Here is a 24,601-nt window from a genome sequence, read left to right on the forward strand (position 1 = left end):
AGTTCCCGACAGAGGTGGCAGCAGAGAGCACCGTGTCAGACAAAGGAAAACAATATTTCCTGCAGCACTTTTAGCAGCTGATAAGTATGGGAAGACTTGAGATTTTTAAATAGAAGTAAACTACAAATCTATATAACTTTCTGAAACCAGTTGATTTGAAAGAAAACTAATTTTCGCTGGATAACCCCTTTTAAAGAGGGTGTATAGCTTATAAAAAAAAACAAAAAAAAACCCACAACATGTACTCAATTAGGCTATGTTCACACAACATAAACCCGGATCATCCCAGCTGATAATTACTGGCCGGGTGATCTTTCCGGCCGCGGAGCTCTGATGCGGGCATCAGAGCTTCCCATAGTCCACAGTGAAGCAAACGGCCGGAGCCACTCGCTTCACTCTTTCTGCGGCCGGAATTCACTGAATTCCGGCCGCAGAAAACTGACGTCAGTTTTTTCCGGCGCTGCATGGGATCCCGGCCGGAGCGCATAAGATGTGTGTATGCTCCGGCCGGGATTCCATTGAAAATAAGGCTATGTTCCACCCTCAAAATAAGGCCGTAGTTCTGCGGCGAGAACTACAGCCGTAGTTTTACGTAGTGTGAACATAGTCTTAAAAATACTGCGCAAAGCTGTTTAGGATCCTCACCTTAGTGGACATTGGTTATAAAGAGCATCTTTTGATCTAGAGGATCTGTCCTGTCTTACATTACAGAGACAACCTATTGATTTGAATGAGCACTATGTAATGATAAATTTCCCCTGAGGTGGCGCTGTAGGAAAACTAAACACTTAGGGGGAGATTTATCAAGGGGGAGATTTATCAAGCATGGTGTAAAGTGAAACTGGCTCAGTTGCCCCTAGAAACCAATCAGATTCCACCTTTCATTCCGCATAGACACTTTGGAAAATGAAAGGTGGAATCTGATTGGTTGCTAGGGGCAACTGAGCCAGTTTCACTTTACACCATGTTTGATAAATCTCCCCCTTACTGCTAATGGGGATCTAGTGTCACCACTTCACTATGCGAGTCCCAGCTTTCTGCACCCACACGTTTATATCTAGCTTCAGGGGGTTCCAGGTGTCGGCACCCTACCCCCTCTTGAAGACCACTTTTCAATACAATTTTAGGTGGTCTTCTCAAAGACTGTTTTGACTGTAGATCAAGGATGCGGAACCTGTTGCAAAACTACAATTCCCATCATGCCTGGACAGCCGAAGGCTGTCCAGGCATGATGGGAGTTGTAGTTTTGCAGCAGCTGGAGGTCCAAAGGTTTCCCACCTTTGCTGTAGATGAATGTTATTTAGCAGGAGCCCCCACCAAGTGAGGCTGGATATATATAAATATATAAGTAATAACACTCTCGAATTGGATAGACATGGTGGCATCCCTTAGCTCCTCCTGTGCTTACAAAAATAAATAATTGTTAAAAAATAAAAACTCTATCCCATCCTCTTCTATTGACATTCCATGTATTCAACTCCATTATCCCTCCTATAAACAGGCCATTTATGTGGACTGCAACCAAACAGCTAGTGATGCCTTAAAAGTGCTTAACTGCCTGTACACAGACAAATGGTGCCACAATGGTGGCTAAAATGTGAACATATCCTAAATGTCAGATCACCGGGGGTCCCCGCTGCAATGGCTGGTGGGGGCCCATGCAGGGTTAATGGGCTAGTGAAACATTCAGGTGGTCTATGGAGGAGAAGGGTAGGTGTCAGACATTACTGGTGCCGCTTATTTCCAGGGGAGCAATAGGACTGGACGTCAGACCACAGAGACCAGGAATAAAGATAATTTTTCGTCTGTCTGGAAAAGAATACGTCTTTATTAGAATCCTCCCTGTTCCTGTCCCCCAACTTTCCCAGACTCCTATGCAGAGCTACGGGATGCTGCTGGACCAATGCAGAGATCCCCTACCTAGCAGATAGAACAATGGTGTCAAACTTGCGGCACTCCAGCTGTTGCAAAACTACAAGTCCCAGCATGGCTGGACAATTGAAGCTAAAGCATGATGGGAATCGTAGTTTTTCAGCAGCTGGAGGGCCATGAGTTTGACACCCCCCAGATTATATATGCATACATACAGTATGCAGGGCCAGCTCTAGGTTTACATAGGCTCTAGAGAGGTAAGAGTCAAATTGTTCCTCCTTATGTTTTTTCATCTACTTAGTATGAGGTCTTATTGTGCAAGCTGCAGTTTTTTGTTTTTTTTTAATGGACCAGCTTGCTGTTGTCTTCAGTAAGCGTTTAGCTTATATAAACTTTTATAAGTTAAAAGCAAAAAAAAAAAACACACAAAAAAACCTCCCTCCAAGTACCTGTGCGCAGTGAGCTCCCTCTAGTGGTGCCTGCAGGCATACAGGATGCAAGGTTTTAAATGGGAAGGGCCAAAGAGTTTTGATCAGTCGGGGTCTCGCCAAGCTGGGGGAAACGTGTGACAGCAATCCCCCATCTAGGTGGCTCCATTACATATCTATAAGGCCGCTGGATAGAGATGATTGACAGCAGGGTGCAGCGTACTACAACATATGTCTCTTTGTGCGTTCTCCTGATCTGTGGGGGTCTCAGCAGTACCAACCCTACTGATCAATATTTTTTTATTATGACAGGTCCCCTTTAAGTCTGGAACTGTGCATTAAAAAAGGGAGACTGCTATAAAGAGAGGAAATGACAGCAACAGATTTTCTGTCCCTATAGACAATAAAACAACCAACCACCACATCCACTATAAGCTTCAGCTTAACTGGTCACCAAATTCACATTACAGAGAGGGAAGCATTTCAGAAGTTGGCCCCTAGGGACTCCTCAAAGAGAATCCTTGACAGATGAGTTAGCAGGTTGCTGGTGGCCAGCGAGATATAAGCCAGATGTGCATGGAAGGTCCCTGGCATATTCACGGCTCAGACATCACAAGCGAACAGATCATCATCATCATCACCACCACCACAAAGGTGGAAAATTCTAGAACTGGTCTCGGAATCACAAACTATTTAAAGATCAGCTGATCTACATTACAGAAATAGAGCTTTGTTCCGCCATCACCCCACCCGATGTACAGTGTATGTACCATAGAGGATTTCTGCATTGTGATCAGTCTGGATCAAGAACCCTGAGCATTTTACATTCTAAAGATCACTGCGGATGTGCAGCTTAGTTTTCCCACGTGATCTATACACTAAGCCCTATATAAGCAGTGACCGGACATCATCCATTACAGCCGTCTACAGTTTTCTTCAATGCAGACTATGGATAATAATAAGATTGCTGAGCAAAATAACACAACAGCTGGTATTCAATGGCATCAAGTATTAGCACTGTGCCCGCAGCATGCCCCCCGCTCTCAGATCAGCCTATCCTCCTGCACCTGCTGCTCACAGACCCCCGTGAAACACATCCCACCCGTCTGATCGTGACTCCCCTCATGATTTTCCATCCGTTGCTCTGCGGGGTGGTGCGACCAGATCTCCAGGGGCAGATCCTTGGGCAGAGGCCGTTCTTTTAGATGGGCGTCTAGCTGACGGAAAAGGTCTCTGGGCTTCTTCTTGGCAAGAACTTCGACCTCTACATTAAAAAAGAAGAATTAGTAACAGTGGACTGGGGACCTCCCATCCATTGCTGTAACATTGCACCAGGCCAGTAACGTCCTCATATAACATGGTACACCCCCAAAAGAAGAATGCCAAGTATTGTGCTTAAAGGGATTATCCCAAGATTGAAGATCATCTGCTATCCAAAGGATAAGGGGTAACTTGGTGTGAGTCCAACCCCTGGGAACCTCACAATCACGATTATAGAGGTCAATGTGCCCCCAAGTGAATGGACCAACAGTGTAAGTTCAGCCACCACTCCACTCACTCTCTATGGGAACTTGGAACATAGTGAAAGGAGCAGTGGGTGAGTATTGCAGCTCTATTCACATAAATGGGGGTCCCGGTGGATGAAATCTCAGCCAGTGGTTAGCGGATAACCTCTTTAACAATAAAGCTGTCCAAAGACATTAAAGGGGTTGTCCAGCAAAAATACTTTTCTTTCAAATCAATTTCAAGTCTTCCCATACTTATTAGCCGCTGTATGTCCTGCAGGAAATGTTGGTTTATTTTCAGTCTGACACTGCTCTCTACTGAGACAGGAACTCTGTCTCAGTTTTGTATGAATCCCAATAGAAATCCTCTCCTGCTCTGGACAGTTCCTGTCTCAGCCAGAGATGTCAGCAGAGAGCACTGTGTCAAACTGAAAATAAGGGAAGACTTGAAATTTTTTACTAGAAGTAAATTACAAATCTACATAACTTTCAGACACCAGTTGATTTGAAAGAAAAAAGATTTTCGCTGGATAACCACTTTAAATTATTGGCTCAACCTTCCAGACAGCAGTCGTATGCCTCCCCGGATGAATATTTCTAGTGTGTGTGTGTGGGGGGGGGGGGGGGGGGGGGGGGTCGCTGACTTTAACTCACCTGGTCCTTTTATTCTCACATGTGTCTGTCAGCAGCTTACCCCTCTTGTTCAGCATGAAACTTTATGAGGGGGTATAACAAGGCTGTTGGCTATATGATGTCTATGTTGAGCTTAAAGGGGTATCCTCACCTCAGCAAGTTATCCTCTATCTACAGGATATTTGATAGCTTGCAGACTGGTGGGGGTCTGACCGCTGGTAAACTGTGCCCTGAAGGAATGGCAGCACTTGGGACCATTAGGTTTAAACACAGTAGTGGCCATGCATGCACGGCCCAGTCCATTGCTTCGGGGTTACAGTTTTACTGCATTTTTAGGGCAGTGGGGGACCCAGATACTTTTCCAAATATCTTCACTTTTGCCACTTATTCCTACTAGACTGAATGTAGCAGGGGCTACAGAGTCCATAGACCGGAATAGAGCGGTCTTTTTTTTGGAGGGGGGGGGGGGGGACATACAAACAAAACTTTTTTAAAAGGTTAACCCCATCATAAACATAATGTATATGCTCAGACTGTTGTAATTGAAGCAGGGTGCAGGCGGAGGGCATGTGTAGTACACCAGCGTTCCCAGGACAGCCGGGGCTGCTCACCACCAAATATCTGCAACTGGAATGAATTATAGAATTCTGCGTTCCCTTCCCCCACCACGTATAGATTTACAAGGAGGAGGATGGATTTATGGGACGGGAGATATATACCTGAAACTCCATAAGTGTCCAGTCTACAGGAAACACATGACGAGAAATTCCAAGACATCCCGGCCAGACATGAATATATAAAGGATCGCCGAGACGTCCTAGACTCACCTTTCAGGATAAAGCCGGAATCGCTGATGGTTTTGTTCTGTGTCTTCCACACGTAGTAGAGATGGTAGTAGATGGCCACGTAGAGGTCATTGAGCACAGCAAACACCTGTTGTCTGCGGTTACACTCCCTAGAAGTATAGGACAGTATTATAACTGTGAATTGTAAGATTACAAACTCAGCTCTGCTACATCCTATGGCCATACTAGAATATGTTTATCAGACCTAAATAATATACTGTGTGGTCTGCATTGGGGGAATAGGTCAGGAGAGACGGCTGGTCACAAGTCTGCAGGTAGGGGATAACTTGATGAAATAATATCACCTTAAAGGGGATGTGTGATCAGAAAAGAACTTATTGTTTAAATAATGTTTTTATTTTAAACAGATTTTTAAAGAATTTTTGGTGATTTTTTTTTTACTAACTTTCCATTTTTCTATCTATATTATAAAATAATCCTCATATCTTGCAGTTTTCATTCTCACCACTGGGGCTAAAACTAAGCCGAGATTTCCTGTTGTGTCTGTGGTGATAAGAGGAGGCTGCTGTAAAGTGATCTGTAAAGCATTACAGCGACATGTGACACCGGTAGATAAAGGAGACAATAGCAGCTCCCTGTGGAATGACCTCTTCAAAGATCACTGAGTGCACTCAGCGATGTTTCACATTCTTCTAAAGGGGACAGAGTCTGTCTATTGTCATCTATGTCCATGAATCTTGCTGTAAAGCATGTCACTAAACACTGTTAAAAACAGTCCAGGAAATAGGGCAGCCCCCATAATAATGTACAAAAAGTGACATAAAAAAATCACAGTGAGAAAATAAAAATAGATTAGAATAAAAGAACAAGTTTTAAGTAGTAGAAGAAAATCTAGGTGACACTTTAATGCTCTTTGTCCTATACAAAGTTAGAACAGAGGAAACCTTTAATTCTCCTTTGAGCTAAGAGACTGTGACAGGGTTACCTGAAGTCCCATAGAAAACCACAGATAGAAGGTACAAAAAAAAAAAACAAAAAACACCTCAGCTCTGCTACAACAGTATACACGGCCACTCACCTGCTCACTCGCTCCTCTCTCAGAACCTGGATACAGATTCTCGTGATGTTAAGGGACATGAGACAGAAGGGGAAATTCTGGAAGCAAATACGTAGAATTATATTTATTGTGAATGTATAATATGTGACTGAGAGATCATACACGTGTATATGATAGATACCTGTGTGTGATGCTGCGACAGGCGGAAAATGTCATGAGCCAAAGGCAGTATTTTGGGCTCCATCACCATGTGCAATAGGTGCATAAGGCCAAGCACGCCAGCTGCTCTCAAGTCAGTGCCAGGATCCAGACCTGCAGGACAAGAGAAGGGGCACCTCATACATAGACTGCCAAAGTAGTGTCACAACAAAATGTGTAAGCATATGAATATGGTACAGTCTTAACAAAAATGTCAAATGTTTTGATCGGCCAGGGTCTGGGTGCCAGTGAGGGATCATCATTTGTTTGGGGCCCTGGCGGCCTGTGGCCTCCTAAACTGGACATGTGCTAGGCTACTCTCTCGCGGTTTGGCCAAGATTTGTGTAAAGTTGTTTTTGCCATGATTTAGTACAAATCAAACCTGCAACATTGAGGCAGTCTACTAAGGCTGTAAGTGTTCTCGCAAGATCTTTGATGATGTCACAGTGACAGGTCAAAGGTCCTGCGGGATAACAGAGAAAAGCAGTAAGTTGGTTGGTTTGGTGGCTGGTTGGTTGGTTGGGGGGGGGGGGGATGAAGAAGGGAAACATGAAGAAATGGGGACAAGGGGGGGGGGGTGAAACTGCCTTACTAGATGCTGAAATAAACTACAAACTGCACGGAAACGGCACAGAGGATGAAGGTAAGAGGCTTGCCTCCATCCTCGGCACCCCGTTGTTCTCACTGCTGTCTCTTCCCTGTAGAAGACAGGCCCATAGACTTTCTATACATCCCATGTCCTGCAGCAATGAGACAGCAGGAAGAACAAGAGCTCATCTAAGTGCTTCTCCTTACTTGTTTTAGAAGCCATGGGGGTCTCAGACTCTGACCGATCAAAGAGGTCTCTGATGTGTCACCAGTTTTGTTTTGTTTTTTAATGAAAGTGATACTTTAAGACGTGACATTAGCAGAGTATTGCTCCTTGATGCCCAAAAGAATAGAATCCTGCACTTCTGGTGTCACAGGACACAGGTTCTTTTTGCACCTCTCACCTTGGAATCCCAGTTGCTCCCAGTGCGATCCATATAAAGGGCAGTCAAACCTGGCACCAGTCAGCTTCTTGTATATGGTCTGCAGCACCCGCACGTGTACTTGCTGACCATTATCAAGTGGACCTATAAACATACAATACATACCGTATATACGAGCACAGTACAAATGTCATATTCTGTCTATATATCCAGGTCACATCAATGTTCTGACATAGGAGCGAATCAGATGTTATACACTTACACTGTGCTATGGTCAGCACCAAGTCCCTCTCTGCATGCAGATCCCTATGGAGCCGTGGAGGTCCGAACAGTAGATGACTGACTGCAGACAAGCCTGAGCGCCGTACGGTGGGCTGGATCTTTTTCTGGAAATAGAAATCATAAGGATAACTTACTGCATGTGTAAGGAAGAAGAATCACAACTTATATATATATATATATATATATATATATATATATATATATATATATATAAAAATTTGCTTTCAGAGTCTTGTCATCAACAGGAAAAATAAAAAGATGAGGTATAAGGAACATACAGGATCCATTCCAGCTGTCATCTATATACATCAGACTCATATCAGATACTGAACGGTGACACTTAAACCTTATGACATGTAAAATGTTTTGAGCCTTTAGGGAATGGGTGCTGAGACACCAACAATCGCTAAAGCAAGCCTAGATAAGAGCACGGCTAAGCTCATTAATGCAAAAAAACCCTGGACACCCATAGAAGATAACAGTGGTGGATGATCACAGAATAATTTCCATGGTGAAGAGAAACCCCTTTACAACAGCCAACAGCCCCCACTCTCCAGGATGTCGGCGTATCAATATCCAAACCTGCCATAAAGAGAAGACTACATGAAAGTAAATACTGATAGGGTTAATTTTATGAGTTTTAATGTCTGTGAAATTCCTCTTACCTTGAGACTTCTGATACATGGAGACAATAAGGAATTTTCTAATGATGAACTATGTCTCACAAGTCCTTATCAGTTTCAAGGACATTCTCTGAACAAACTGGACTGTGTTACATTTGGGCTCTGGGAATCATCCTTCATTATCAGTGCAAAGAATGTATTGTTCTAACCTTTTCACACGTTATACCACCTTGACTGCGCAGTACAGGAAACTGGAACCATTTATGGACTGGCCTATCAGAGTGTGACATGTATGTGTCTTGTGACTTGGAATCCCGCCTGTATTGAATTTCTACATACTTTATATTAATATGCATGAGTAGTACCGCCCCATTTTCTGTCTATAAAAGTTAACACACATCAATAAAGGGCGCGCTTCCCAAACTTACATTACTGATACGTACATCAGATGTCTGTGTCCGTGATTTTAAGGTTTAAGCAGAACTGCAGCTGCTATATAGATATATTTGAAACCATCCTCTACCTGGGTATTTGACTTTTCTCCATAGAGACGGGTCAACATCTAAATTTTAACCTTATCAATACAAAGGGTCCACTGTACGGTGCGGCCATTTATAAGCCTCAAGAATAAGGCGGCTAGGTAGGACTTTTCTAAAAAACATCCAAAAAAGCCAGCATAGATCTGGAAGAACATTCTCTGGACAGATGAAACCGAGATCAACTTTTACCAGAATGATTTGGGGGGGGGGGGGGGGAGAAGGATGAAGAAGGTGTGATCCAAAGCATACCACATGATGTGTAAGACACAGCAGAGGCAGTGTGATGGCGGAGGGCATGTATGGCTGCCAGTGGACCTTGGTCACTGGTGTTTATTACAGATGGACAATGACCCAAAGCAACCCAGGAGTTTACTAAAGCAAAGAAGGGGAATATTCTTGAATGGCCAAGTCAGTCACCTGATCTCAACCCAAGACCGAAAGGTCACAAACAAACAGCAACTGAAAACGGCTGCAGTAAAGGCCTGGCGGAGCATTTAAAGGAGAAGTCCGGCCAGTCCATCAACTGGGTCATGACATGTCAGTGCTGGAGATCCTGGAGTCTGAGTGAATGAGAGGGGGGGCGCTCCTCCACTGCCAGAGGAGACATGTCACTTCTTTGAGCGGAGAGCGGCAGCTGCAGAGGAGCGCGCGCTCTCCCATAGACAGGCTATGGCACACTGAGACAGGCGGGATGCGGAATTCTGCCCGTTTTACTCAGTGTGAGCATACTCTAACAAGGAGAGAAAACAGTGTCTGGTGCTAAAGACATCAGGCAGTCTTTGCCAACAAAGGGTTTTCCACCAAGTATTTGATATTAATATTTAATTTACAATTATTTCATTTGTTCAATTACTTTTGAGCCCCTGAAATGAAGGAATTGTGTATAGGAAGGCAGTGGGGGAAATTCGTCAAACATGGTGTAAAGTGAAACTGGCTCAGTTGCCCCTAGCAACCAATCAGATTCCACCTTTCATTCCTCACAGACTCTTTGGAAAGAAAGTGGAATCTGATTGGTTGCTAGGGGCGACTGAGCCAGTTTCACTTTACACCATGTTTGATAAATCTTCCCCCCCCCCTGTGTATAGGAAACGCTGAAACACTGCGGGCTTGGGAGATACAGTATATGACCCATCAGAGGATAGACTTAGGTTGCATCTATTACCAATTGTGTTACATGTATAGCTGCACCCTTGTGAACCGGTTTTGTATACTTAGCCAGCTCCGTACCATGTATTCTGACAGGTCTGCTGTCTGGAAGTATTGCAGAGCCTCATTGAAGGATATCAAAGGTGTCTGTCCAGGAAGAACCCCCAGAAGCCCTGTGTACAGACACAGTATAAGGTTATGGTCTGAGTAATGGCAGTGCAGGGAAGGGGGGAGGGTTCAGACTGACATCTATAGGACCCACCATAAGAGGTTTATACATACCTGTCTTCTTGCAGTACAACTCTAAGAAAGAAACCAGAGACACGGTAAGATTTTGCACTTAAAAACAAGAATTATAAAATTACGGAGGAGAAAATCAAAGTGATCAAATGACCTGAACTGACCTGTCTGTATATTTTCCAAGGCGTCCCATTCCTGCTCTGCTCTGAGCAAGTCCTCACTTTCTGCAAACAGAAAATATACATTAAAACTAAACATAGACTAAAGTAATAGTGGGGGAGAAGAAGCTAGAAGGCTAGAGCAATCTAAATCAACAGTAGATGTGATATAATGAAAGTTTGCAATTTACATTTTTTTATGCTGTTATCATGCTGTAAAACAAAGCTATACTTACTAGTATCCAGGTCCAGTCTCCCAGCTTTTTAGCCTTGCACTTAAAAAAAAAAAAAAAAAAAAAAAGAGACTAACGCAAGAAGTCCTGGCCATGTGACTGATGGACGCAGTGAGCCGTGACACTCTGTACTGGCCGGGACTTCCTGTGTTTAGTCTCTTTTTTTCGACCAGCACAAGACTAAAAAGCTGCCTGCAGGAGACTGGACCTGGATACAGGTAAGTATAGCTTTGTTTTACAGCATAACAACAAAAAAATTAATGTAAATTGCAAACTTGCTTTATATCACATCTACTGTTGAGTTTGAAATGACAGGGACATTTTAATTCTGCACACAATCCCTTTAACAGCAACAATATGAATCAGCTATATCTAAAGCCAGTATGATATGGTCATGTAGACTCAAAGGAGAGAAGTCTGCGGCTTTATTAAGGACATATAGGGTTTCCAAAACATCACAGATTCGCCTACCATTTCAGCCCACTAGGAATAAGCACTTGAATGATCGGTACTATGCAGGGAGTCATTGTAACTTACCTGGCTCCTTCACAGGTTCTTCTGTCTTGTTCACCAGAGTCTGCAAAACGCTGTTGTGTTTCACAGCTGAAATCTGAAACATGAAAACTGTGCATAAGAGGTCACACTGAAAAGACTTCAAGAAACAACACCAACCCCCCCCCCCCCCGGACATCGGTGGGTTACAATATATAGGTTTATGATACAGAGCTGATACCAAGTTAACAGGTTCAGGGCCCCTGTGCGCCATCCACTGGCACCTCCATGAAATTCCACAAATGGGATCCTAACCACAGGCCGTGACTCAGGTCAGCAAAGCCCTCAGGGTCCATCCAGAGAGAGAGAGTAATGGGCAGAGCCAACACCTAGCATTGCACATTCCAGGATATCACTTAACACACACGAAATTAACAGGAGGTGCTCATGGAGGAATGAGTAAAATATGCAACACAATCTCTGTGAAGTGACATCCCAGCAGTGCTCACCAATCTTCAACCACAAGCCTTTATGTTACAGGGTAAAGTAACACCCAGCGGGTGATACCACCCGCTGTAATACCACCATATCTATCCAAAGCCCTTTATCCCCCAAGGTACTCTATGACTATTACTAATGGAGGTGGCCACCATAAGTACTTTGTGTTTTCATAGATGTTGGTACCTGGAAATTTTACAAGAAAGTAGAATGAAATATGGGGCACACCAAAAGGCCAACCATACAGCAAATGTATCATGGTGAGTCCCATATACACAACCATGGGCCTATATGTGGGAATATACTAAATATGTGGGATTATACTAAATAGCGCTCACAGCTGGTGCTATGGTAGATTCCCATATCAATGCAGTCATGGCTGCCACACTTACTGGCATCGATTTGATGGCTGGCAGGAAGTTGTTGTGGGTTTGGTGAACTTCAGGCCTTTCAGCCCAACCATTCATTACCTAAAGGAGGAAGAATTTAGTATAACATAATATACCATCATATAGATTTCTCTTTGAGTGGGTATAGGAAAAGATTAGAGATGAGCTAACCGGGTTCAGGTTCGAGTCCATCCGAACCCGAACGTTCGGTATTTGATTAGCTGGGGCTGCTGAACTTGGGTAAAGCTCTAAGGTTGTCTGGAAAACATGGATACAGCCAATGACTATATCCATGTTTTCCAGACAACCTTAGAGCTTTATCCAAGTTCAGCAGCCCCCGCTAATCAAATGCCGAACGTTCAGGTTCGGATGGACTCGAGCATGCTCGAGGTTCACTCATCTCTAGAAAAGATCATCATTTAAGGCTGGTGGTATGGCGAAAACTCACTAAGTACCTCATGAAAAGGTGTGCAGATTCCCTTTAAGACAGTAAATGAGATGTCACGTATTCCTCCATAGAGAATAATAAACAATGCATACAGCTGTGAGTTGGGGCTGAGACTAGGGCGATGCGGTAGAGCTGCAACTTCAAAATAACTCACCACATCCATGACACCAACTTAAAGGCGCTCCATACCTCACTATCCATGCTTCATCCTGGTGTGGCATTAAAGTAGTTAGTGCAAATAGAAGGCTGTTCTTATAGTTGTGCAAATTTCAGGTTCCATTCTGATGCCGCAGTCTCCTTTACGGGCTACACTGAGCGGTCGCTGGAAGCCACCTAGTCGAGAAAGATACCAAGACAGAGTAATATAAAATCCTGGCCTGGATTACAAGAGGTTTCCTGGATGGGTAAATATAATATACCTTTCCATTTCAGAGCATACGGCACTAAACGGTTATATACTGCTGGGCAGCACTAATGAATATGCCCTGATGGGCCTTTAAAGGGGTATTCCCCCCAAAATAATTTTTGCACTTATACGTTGCCCACTCGTAGCTTTCTATCTTTCCAATATCAATGTATTATAAGTTCTGCACAGTTTTGCTGTTATCTAGATACATTCACCCCCACGGATTGCATAGAATCATCAAACCTCAGTCCACTCTGACACGCTCCCTGCTCCTGGCCCGCACCCTCCGAGACGGCATCACGTGTCCTCCATCTCTTCAATGGGCTGGGTTAGCGCTTCTAACTCAGCCAAACTGAAGTGAGGGAGGACACTGCCAGCCGTGGCTGCTGTTAGAGAGGGAGACAGTGATTAGTGCAGCTGTTACTGTGTCCCTCTCTAACAGCAGCGACCCCGTCACCCGCACTGTGTGCCTCCCCCCCCAGAGCTTACCCCCTGACTGTGCCACCCCGTCACCTGTGGCTCACATCGCGGCACCCACTCGCAGTGGGGCTTACCAGCGGCACCCCCATCCCCCCCCCCCCCAGTCACCCGCAGCGGCGCTGACCGGCACCCCGTCCCCTACCCCCACCCACCCCCCGGCATCCGGGGCGGCGCTCACCAGCGGGAGGATCCGCAAAAGAGCCCAGGGGGGTTTGGGACCAGCTAGGTTTGGGAGCATTTTATTTTTTTAGCTCTTGGGGGGAATACCCCTTTAAGCCAAAGTATAGTATTCACCAGGGCCCAACTGGGACTGAAACTCAGCTCTAGCATTTCAGAGGTGTCCTGGATTCCTGGGATGGCCCTGGAGTGATGGACAGTCCAACACTGACCCTCCGAGAGCCGATCCCATCTTCCTCCTGGCTTGACAACTCCATTCCCCTACAGTAGGGGGAGAGAGTAACCAGGCCAGGAGGAAGATGAAACTGGCCCACAGAATGTACCGGCCCATCTGGCATTTGCCTGAAATGCCAGATGGCCAGTCCAGCCCTGGTATTCACTGTTGGGATGTTGGCCAACAACTACTAAATACACACAAAGCATTTTTCCCAAGTGTTAAAGGGTGGATTCACAGATTAGCCAATTTAACAGCCAAATAGGAGTTACCAATAGGGGGCGTGTCCCTACTCTGAGACTATGCAATCATTATTGACAGTCTCAGAAAGACTAAGGACACACCCCCAGCTGGTCACACCCTTTTGGCTCTTTAGGCATAGATTTCTAACAATAACAACAGAGGAACAGCACATCACACAGCTATAAGTAAAAAATAATTAAAGTGACTGTAAAGTGTAAAGTGACTGGAGGCGGGCCGACCCACCCTTAGTGGGAGGAAACCCCAGCCCCTCCATGATAGGGTTCCATTGATTCTAATGGAGTCACGTCAAAGAGGGGCTGGGGTTTCCTCCCACTAAGGGTGGGTCGGCCCACCTACAGTGCTTCAGCCTGGGCCTGGTGGTACAGTCACTTTAAGAATTGTTATTTCATGGAGGCTACGGGATTTCTTTAAATGACCACTATGTAATAGCACATACCCTGGGGGAGGCATTGACTACTGCAGGGGATGACAGCTGGCCCACTATTGGCCATATCTACCTCTGTAGTGATCAGATGCTACCACTATAGTTGATAGCCTATGCGCCTCCTATAATGGGGTAACAGCCGTGATCATAGCCGTGACCCACTTAATGCAATGTCTCATGAACCAAACATTCTATTCAGTCCATCAGCACTGAATGACATATCTAGAATGTCTTATAAAGATGTACACTTCCTATGACTTTTCCATAATCCAAAATACTTAAAGGGATCCTGTCACAATGAATGCAGTCCAATCTACCGGCATCATGTCATACAGCAGGAGTACCTGAGAATAGGGGTATATATTTTTATGGAGGGGGAAAAAAAAAATCCATAACTTGTTATTTTTTAATGTAAATCTCTACACATATTGGGAGCTAAGTAGTCAAGGGGGCGGTCCTATCCAGTGATTGACAGCTAGGCACATAAATGTAGTGTACATAAAATGTACACTTCTACAACAAATACTACTCTAAATAGTAGGGAGGCTTCAGTGTATTAATAAGACCTCAACATAAGACAGTGTCAGGGGCGTAGCTAGGATTCACGGGGGCCCCATAGCAAAAAAAAAAATTATATATTTATAAAAATATACAGTATATGCTCTGTGATGTGGCCAAAAAATGGCCAGAGGCAGAATCCTGGCTGCAGCCACAAGAGCGACTGGCAGAGCAGAGAGCCAATGGCTGCTTGCTATTACAGTCCACTGTTTTTACCTATAAGGGCTCATTAGAAACCTTTATAGGTAAATACATTGGTGCAGGAGCAGACTACTTTCTACTTAACCCCTTATGTACTGCAGTGTGTAAGTGACCCAATGTTCAGAAGACAAGGTTATATCTGCTTTACTGCCTGTGCACTGATAACCCCTGACCTCTGCAGGGAACTCTGCACATTTTCCTACTAGATGGCCCAGCTGGAGAACAGAGGTCAGAGGTTATCCTTGTCTTCTGCTTGTTAACCCTTTTTTTTGGGTTGCAGCATGTAAGTAAACACTGGGTCACTTACAAAATGCAGTACATAAGGGGTTAAGCAGAAGGCCATACACGTTCTTACCTTCATCCCCGGGGCCCCCCTCCTGCACGGGCCCCATAGCAACTGCCTATCCTGCCTCTATGGCAGTGATTTTCAACCTTTTTTGAGCCGCGGCACATTTTTTATATTTAAAAAATCCCGGGGCACACCACCAACCAAAATGGCACAAAATCACACTAAAACAGTACATATTATACACATAGTTAATAATATAGCTTCTAAATGTATTTATACTCACTCAGTGTGAAACCTGGGCCTGTTTTCTTCTCGCCCCTGTGCTTCTCTCCACCATACTTCTCCCCCCTGCTTCTCTCCACCATACTTCTCTCCTGTGCTTCTCTCCCCTGCTTCTCTCCACCATACTTCTCTCCTGTGCTTCTCTCCCCCATACTTCTCCGCCCTACTTCTCTCCCCCTGCTTCTCTCCACCATACTTCTCCCCCCTTCTCTCCTGTGCTTCTCTCCACCATACTTCTCCCCCCTGCTTCTCTCCTATGCTTCTCCGCCCTACTTCTCTCCTGTGCTTCTCTCCACCATACTTATCCCCCCTTCTTCTCTCCTGTGCTTCTCTCCACCATACTTCTCCCCCCTGCTTCTCTCCTATGCTTCTCTCCCCCATGCTTCTCTCCCCCCTCCCCATGTTTCTCTCCCCCCTCCCCATGTTTCTCTCCCCCCTCCCCATGTTTCTCTCCCCCATTTCTCCCTCATCCCCAGGTTTCTCTCCCCCATTGTTTTCTCCTGTTTCACAGGGGCACCATAGTTTGGGGAACTTTCCCCGCGGCACACCCGACCATGTGTCGCGGCACACTGGTTGAAAATCACTGCTCTATGGTAGCTATGCCACTGCATAGGACACAGATTTATGATAGATAGATAGATAGATAGATAGATAGATAGATAGATAGGATAGGATAATTTCTAACCTATAGGTGGCGCTGTAGCTCATGCATTCTAAGAACATGTACAGTAGTCAATGACCAATATGCAATTAACACAGCACAATAAGCAAAATGGAGATTTGCATACAGTGATCAGACCCAAGCTGTGCACACTGACATAGACATGCAGCCCCCCATAGCAGAGCAGTCAGCCCCCTGTGACAGCCCCTGCGCATACCACCTGCACAGCCCTGCACTGGTCACGTATAGAGCCGAGCATGCAGAGTCCTGACCCAGCCGGCATCACATCACCCATGCACTGGAGAAAGATGCAGCCAGCTCTCCGAGTGCATATAGCAGCCCTTACCCCTCATAGCTGCCTCCAATCTCTGCGGCCATCATCAACTTTCCCGAGTCCTGGCAACCAAGCCGCACAATGCATCCTGGGAAGTGTAGTTTTACAAGGCCACTTCCTCGTTTTGAAGATTTAGACGCAGACCACAACTCCCAGAAGCCTCCGCTTCCCAGCACTGTAACCGTCACGGTTACACTTTTAATTACCGTCTCCAATCTCAGCCGCGGAGGTCTAGGGCGGCGGCCATTTTATCGGAGATTATATTATATTAACTATCATTAGAGTGGTCTACAGTAATATGTCTCCTGAGGGAAAGACATTGATGTAAAATAAGACCTATACCCAGGACTGTGAAGCAGTTATCAGGATTTGGGCAGTGACAGCTGCAGATTTATATTGCATAGTCTGTGCTAAAGCTTCTAATGGTCTTCTCTCTGTGTATGGAGAACTATACTAAACTATGACACCCACCCATGTGAGTGCTCCAGGACTGTCACATGGAAACAATTCATAGGTTATAATGCAAGTAATTGTCACCTTATAGTCCCAGTAGGACTGGTCCCTATAGAAACCAGTAATATAGTAACCATCTCCCTATGTTCAGCTTATGTACACACCTGGCACAACGCCATTATATCCGTTTCCACCCCTTGAAACATAAAGGCCCCAAGCCCTATCAACCAAGTTCCATTATAACACTGGTATCTCCCTATGTCAGGGATGGGGAACCCTCGGCCCTCCAGCTGTTGCAAAACTACAATTCTCATCAGGCCTGGACAGCCAAAGCGAAGCTGGAGGGCCGAAGGTTCCCCATCCCTGCCCTATGCCTTACCAGCCACGTGCCATTGTTACATACTGTATGTGGCAGAAGGGTCTCAGATATCAGGACCTGGAAGCAAATGCTATGTCAGCAGTAGGCCCAATTGTCGATGGTCACCCTTTGCGTCACACTTAGGGAGAGCCTGTTTTGCTCATGGTTTCTATTCGAGTGTCAACAGATGACAAGAAGGTTTAGGTGGCACCACATGGGGTATTTGGGTTACAGAAGGCTCAAGAACGTAATGGCCACCCATACTCTAGACCAGTGATTTTCAACCTTTTTTGAGCCGCAGCACACTTTTTATACTTAAAAAATCCCGGGGCACACCACCAACCAAAATGGCACTAAAGCAGTACATATTATACATATAGTTAATAGTATAGATTCTAAATGTATTTATACTCACTCAGTGTGAAAACTGGGCCTGTTTTCTTCTCCCCCTGTGCTTCTCTCCACCATACTTCTCCCCCCTACTTCTCTTCTGTGCTTCTCTCCACCATACTTCTCCCCCCTACTTCTCTCCTGTGCTTCTCTCCACCATACTTCTCCCCCCTGCTTCTCTCCACCATACTTCTCTCCACCATACTTCTCCCCCCTGCTTCTCTCCTGTGCTTCTCTCCACCATACTTCTCCCCCCTGCTTCTCTCCCCCATGCGTCTCTCCTGTGCTTCTCTCCACCATACTTCTTTCCCCCCTGCTTCTCTCCACCAAACTTCTCTCCGCTGTTTCTCTCCCCAATCCCCATGTTTCTCTCCCCCCTGCTTCTCTTCTCCCCCATCCCCAGGTTTCTCTCCCCCATTGTTTTCTCCTGTTTCACAGGGGCACCATAGTTTGGGGAACTTTCCCCGCGGCACACCCGACCATGTGTCACGGTACACTAGTGTGCCACGGCACACTGGTTGAAAATCACTGCTCTAGACCTCCAGGAAATTCTTTAAGGGTGCCTTCACACCTACCGTGTTGTAGTAGAAAATCTGCTGCGGATCCGCAGCAGATCTAACTAAATGAATGAACACATCATTAAATACGCACTGCCAAATCCGCAGCAGATTTGTAAGTGCGAAAGTGCAATGTGCCATTACTCATTGGTTCCCATCTCCATTGCGTTCAAGCAGTCCGGCATCTCCTCTCCTGGTGCACTTGTACACCTCAGATAATAATAATAATGCTTTTACTTGTATAGCGCACACAGATTCCGCAGCACTTAATAGTTTTTTTTTTTTTTTTGCCAATTATTGCTACCTAGCCATGGCTTACATAGAGGTCCCAGCTTGTCTAAAGGTGGTCATTTGGTCTGCCAGGATACATCATGTGTTTACACCTCCCTGTGTATTAATGTACCTATCTATAAGCAGTAAGGGTACATGCACACTGTGGAATGGCGACAGATAACCCATCGTGCATTCCGCAGCTTGCACCCGCCGGCAGACTGAGGCAGGCGCGCATGTCTCCGCCTGTGTCATTGACTCCATTCTATGCACGGGCGGATTCATTCATTCGTCCAAAGAATGAACATGATCATTCCTTGGATGGACAACGGAATCTACCTGTTCATAGAATGGAGTCAATGACACAGGCGGAGACATGCGCGCCTGCCTCAGTCTGCCGGCGGGTGCAAGCTGCGGAATGTGCAACAGGTTATCCGACGCAATTCCACAGTGTGCACGTACCCTAATCCAGACCACAGCCACTGATAGTAATAGACAACTGACTATCTTAGCTGATGCCCAATATACCATTGCTCTACCTGTCCTCAAGGAACGCCTACACGGTACATCCTTTGGATTTCCCTAGAGAAGTGCTTCTCAATTCCAGTCCTCAGGCCTCACCAACAGGTCATGTTTTGAGGATTTCCTTAGTCTTTCACAGGTGATATAACTATACTCAGTGAATCAGGTATTATCACAGCTGTTCTTTGTATGGGATATCCTCAAAACATGATCTGTTGGTGAGGCCTGAGGACTGGAATTGAGAAGCACTAGAGAACTTTTTTTCACAGTATACTTGAATCCTCCATGAAATAAGACATCTGGGGTATATCTTCACCATACTGTGCAGTCCCTCTGTTATTCCTCATGGAAATGTAAAAATACATTGAGAAATAGATGTTACCCCTCTCCTAGTCAAAGGGGCGAGTCCACACAGACAATACTGTCCAACCAGGGATGTCACACTGCAGCTCTCTTTTAATTTTGCAACAGCTGGAGGGCCACAGCTTAACGTGGTGTAAGCAGTGATGACCTAACCTCGATCTACCATTTTTGTTTTTCACTGGTAGGATATACTAGAGAATAGAGATGAGCAAACATTGACTATGTTCAAGTTCATCCGAAACCAAACTCTTGGGTTTTCATTACCGGTAGCTAAAGAAGCTGGATGCAGCCCTAGGAGTACAGCCTATGGCCATGTTCACACTACGTGTAACACTGGCTGTATCACAGAATGGCCGGTGTTACTGAAGATCATCCCAGGTGGTACTGCAGTACCAGCCGAATGATCTTGACTTCTAGTGAATTCCCCGTTGCACACAATGGAGGGTGCATATATACATGTTTTGTATAAATCACGGTCGTGATTTATACAAAACGTACATTGTGTGAACATGGCTTACGGCTGTAGCCATGAGGGTTCATAATCGATGTTCACTCATCTCTACAAGTGAACTATAGATCGGGTTTATGGCCAGGATTACATTATTCCCCCATATAATGGCTGTATACATCCAACAGTAGCAAATCCCCATAGAAAACCTCTCCTGCTCTCCAGACTGGAAAGAAAACACCCCTTCCTGCAGGACATACAGCAGCTGGTAAGTACTGGAAGCTTGAGATTTTTTTAATAGAAGTAAATTACAAATCTCTGGTACTTTTTGTAAACTACCCCTTTCAAATTTATTGTACCATAAACTGAGGTGGATTTGCGATGCAGGATCAGCCCCACCAATCTGCCCCATCCACTACAATGGTAAATAACACACATCCACCACTTATGTTATCAAAGACTTTTATTTCATATTCTAAATGATTAAAAAAAGAACAAAAACATAATCATTATGTGATTTCACAGAGAATGTCATCAATCCCTTTACATAACAGCTCAGACAGGTTTCACAGACTGAAGATTAAAAAAAATAAAAATAAAATAAATCACACAAGAGGAGGACAAGATAAAGGTATCCGGCCCCACAGAGGGTATCCTCCCATCCCGCAGAACACCCAGCACCTTACCCACAGGCCTAGAGTATACATAGACACCAGTAACAAGGGGGAATAGTGGCAGCCATTTTTTCTTACATTCAGCTTCATAATACTGCCTTATGCAATTACAGGAAACATGGCAAAATCCAAACTAATATCAGATGCAACAATAAATCATTGTTTTCACCAATCTTCTTAAAGGGGTTATCCAGCGCTACAAAAACATGGCCACTTTTCCCCCTACTGTTGTCTCTAGTTCAGGTGCGGTTTGCAATTAAGCTCCATTTACTTCAATGAAACTGAGTTTCAAAACCCCACCCAAACTGGAGACAACAGTAGGGGGAAAGTGGCCATGTTTTTGTAGCGCTGGATAACCCCTTTAAACCTCAGGGAAATATCCTTAAAGGTGAACTCCACTTTTTATAAAATTAAAATATTTCACAGTTACTCTTGTACTGATTCTTAGTTACATGATCTTTTCTATTTATGGTTAAAGGGATTATCCAGGATTCTTGCAAAAACAGCACCACCCCTGTCCTCAGGTTGTGTGTGGTATTATAATTCAGCTCCATTCACTTCAATGGAACTGAGCTGCAAAGCCTACAACCAAACTGGGAACAGGAGTGCTGTGTCTGAAAGAAAGCAGACATGTTTTTCCAAGCCTGGACAAACCCAGTTAAGCTATATCTGAAATTCTACTGGTTTTCCTTCACCAGTTCTTCTGTTCTTAAAGGTGCAGCAGTGAAATGCAGAAGTGGAGTTATGCTTTAAAGTGTTACTACTATAAAAAAAAAAAAACATTTTACATGACAGAGACATGCAAAAACGTTAAAGGGGGTTATCCAGTGCTAAAAAACATGGCCACTTTTGCACCACTCTTGCCTCCAGACTGGGTGGGGTTTGAAGCTCAGTTCCATTGAAGTAAATGGAGCTTAATTGCAAACTGCACCTGAACTGAAGACAAAAGTGACCATGTTTTTATAGCGCTGGATAACCCCTTTAATTGTTGAGGTCTGGGTGCTGGGATCAATCCCTAGGAACACAGGTGTCAAACTCAAGGCCCTCCAACTGTGGCAAAACTACAAATCCCATCATGCATGGACAGCCAAAGCTTTAAGCAGGCAAGATGGAAATTGTAGGTTTGCAACAGCTGGAGGGTCACAAGTTTGACACCTGTGCACTAGAACTTGCACTTGTTCTTTCCGCCATCTCCTGCAGCAGAATGGAGAGAAGCGCTTAGCTGAGCACTTCTCCCATCTCGTTTTGGCAATCGATGGGAGTCTTAGCACCTAAACCCCAACCATGTCAAATTATTTTTTTTGTTTTTTTTTAATGATAGTTAATACTTTAAAACTGTTTTGTAACCCGTAGTAACCTATAATTTTACAGAATTTCTCTAGTACAGTCTTCATAGCAGGCATTTGTGTATGAGTTATAACAAGCCAGTCATTCACACAGTACAATCCGCTTTACACCTACTGACTGGGGAATGACCTATAGTTATTAGTACTGATGATGTCATCAAGCTGTCGTAAACCCCTACCCAAACAGTTTCATCTCGCTAGTCTTTCAAGCGACTGTTATCAGTATCTTACTGTACAAACCGAGCATGCATCAGAGAGGTTCCTCTAGCTCCAATACAATAAAATGTGAACTTTATTAGATCTTTAAAAAAAGAAAGGAAAAAAAAAAAACTACACCATTACATGAGGTTGAAAAAATTCAAAGATGATGCCGACGTGTTTCGAATGGTGGGCCGTTCTTAGTCATAGCATGACAATTTGAGCAGATTGTATACTGCTGAGTCTATAGGACAGAAATAAGGCAAGTCAGGTATAGATATAGGTAACCCTACCTTAAATCTCACTATATCTAGTTACAGTGTGTGGTTGACTTATAGTTGGCTTACAGTTCACTTTACTGCTATGCTGGAAAATGCAGGGGAGAAAATTAAGGGTCCTATAGTAGTACAGGAAAGGCAATGTTTCGGCACTGAAGAAAGCTTTCTTCAGCTTGTAACACTTGGTTTGATGTGGGACATTACAGCGGTTGCTGTTGTCTTCCCTTCATTTTCCAGATTTTTTTTTTCTTAAGGGGGGGCTGACATCATTATAAGAGCCTATTAGAAGTCCCCTATACTGCTAAATTATTAACCGTCTTTAGTTATAAGGAACAAACAATGACATGGAATGGTCCTTAAAGCCTGGGAGTTAAAAATGCAGGGAAGACAACAGTATAAAGTACAGTGTAAGGCTAGGTTCACACTACGTATATTTCAGTCAGTATTGTGGTCCTCATATTAAAACCAGGAGTGGATTAAAAACACAGAAAGGATCTGTTCACACAATGGTGAAATTGAGTGGATGGCCCCCATATAACAGTAAATAACGGCCATTATATCAATATAACAGCCGTTGTTTTAAAATAACAGCAAATATTTGCCATTATATGGAGGCCATCCACTCAATTTCAACATTGTGTGAACAGAGCCTTTCTGTGTTTTTAATCCACTCCTGGTTTTGGTTGCAATATGAGGACCACAATACTGACTGAAATATACGTAGTGTGAACCCAGCCTAAAGGGATTATCCAAGATTAGAAAAAGCACAACTACTTTCTTGCAAAAACAGCGCCGCCCCTGTCCTCAGGTTGAGTGCAGTATTACAATTCAGCTCCATTCACTTTAATGGAACTGAACTACAATACCACACCCAAACTGAGGACAGGAGAGGTGCTGTTTCTGGACTAAAGTGGCCATGTTTTAGTAAGCTTCTACCTGTTATATAATGCTGTTAGTATGAGAAGGAAGATTACATTACTTGCTGTTGTCTTCCCTGCATTTTTTTTCTCTAAAAAAAATTAATTGATGGTGGTCTGACAGTATATAGGCTTTTAGAAGCCCTCTATATAGTCCAATTATTGCCCTGCTGGGTAGAAACTTTGATGGTGTGCAGCCATCTTTATTTATAAGGAAGGAAGGAATGAATGAATGTATGAAGTAGAATGGTACTTGTTGCCCTCAAAGCCATACTTGATTCTGTGTCTTACATGTGGACAACCCACACATAAGGCCTTGTTCACACCTGTGTCGGAGCTCTAGGGCAGAATCCAAATTAAACAGCAGGACCAAAAATAAATTTATTTTTTTTCAAAGTTAGAAATCTGACAGATCCCAATAAAATCAATGAAATCTCTTGGCATCCGTTGGCCCGCTGTGTAATGTACGGTGCGATTCTGTCGGCCTTCAACAGAAACCACAAACGGAGCCTCTGATGTAGATGTGAACGATGACAAAAGTGGAATGTGAAATAGGGTTCGGGAGATACAACCCAAAGGAAAAGGTGACAATGGGGGAAAAGAGAACAAGGAGGGTAGGGGAGACAATATAAGGAGGAATGCCCAGCAGAATTGTGGCACAAACGGCAGTAGGTCCTCAAACTCTGCCCCCTAGGGGTCACTGCAATGTAAAGACAGGTGGAAGTACCATAATAAACCTCGGTAGTCTAGTTATGTTTTGGTCAAACTCCTCGGTCTATGTGAATGCAAAGAAAAAAAAATTAAGAAGCACGTGGCTTGTAGGAAGAAATCTGTGTGTACTGTGTAAGAACTAGCTGTCTGCCTCACAGCTCAACATACAGGGGGAGATTTATCCAACATGGTGTAAAGTGAAACTGGCTTAGTTGCCCCTAGCAACCAATCAGATTCCACCTTTCATTCCTCAAAGACTCTTTGGAAAATTAAAGCTGGAATCTGATTGGTTGCTAGGGGCAACTGAG

The 24,601-nt window shown here is 44.4% G+C and overlaps 1 protein-coding gene across 2 annotated transcripts; it reads right to left on the reverse strand.

Moving 5' to 3' along the window:
- Positions 1 to 984: 984 nt before the first annotated feature.
- ELMOD3 (ELMO domain containing 3) lies at positions 985 to 16,873 on the reverse strand. 2 transcript variants are annotated; one of them, XM_069960690.1, is made up of 13 exons: positions 16,821 to 16,873; positions 12,708 to 12,851; positions 12,074 to 12,151; positions 11,229 to 11,301; positions 10,465 to 10,524; positions 10,343 to 10,363; positions 10,142 to 10,233; positions 7,733 to 7,856; positions 7,492 to 7,614; positions 6,483 to 6,613; positions 6,323 to 6,399; positions 5,266 to 5,393; positions 985 to 3,564 (listed from the first exon to the last, which is right to left on the reverse strand). In XM_069960690.1, exons 2-13 carry the CDS (start codon positions 12,717 to 12,719, stop codon positions 3,344 to 3,346), a joined length of 1,140 nt encoding a protein of 379 aa, XP_069816791.1. In that variant the 5' UTR covers positions 12,720 to 12,851; positions 16,821 to 16,873; the 3' UTR covers positions 985 to 3,343. The 2 variants fall into 2 exon arrangements, with proteins under 2 accessions (XP_069816791.1, XP_069816871.1); XM_069960770.1 differs by having other exon boundaries at positions 12,673 to 12,851.
- Between the last annotated feature and the right edge of the window lie 7,728 nt (positions 16,874 to 24,601).

This window comes from Dendropsophus ebraccatus, chromosome 1 (genome assembly GCF_027789765.1).
Source record: "Dendropsophus ebraccatus isolate aDenEbr1 chromosome 1, aDenEbr1.pat, whole genome shotgun sequence".
NCBI lineage: Eukaryota > Metazoa > Chordata > Amphibia > Anura > Hylidae > Dendropsophus > Dendropsophus ebraccatus.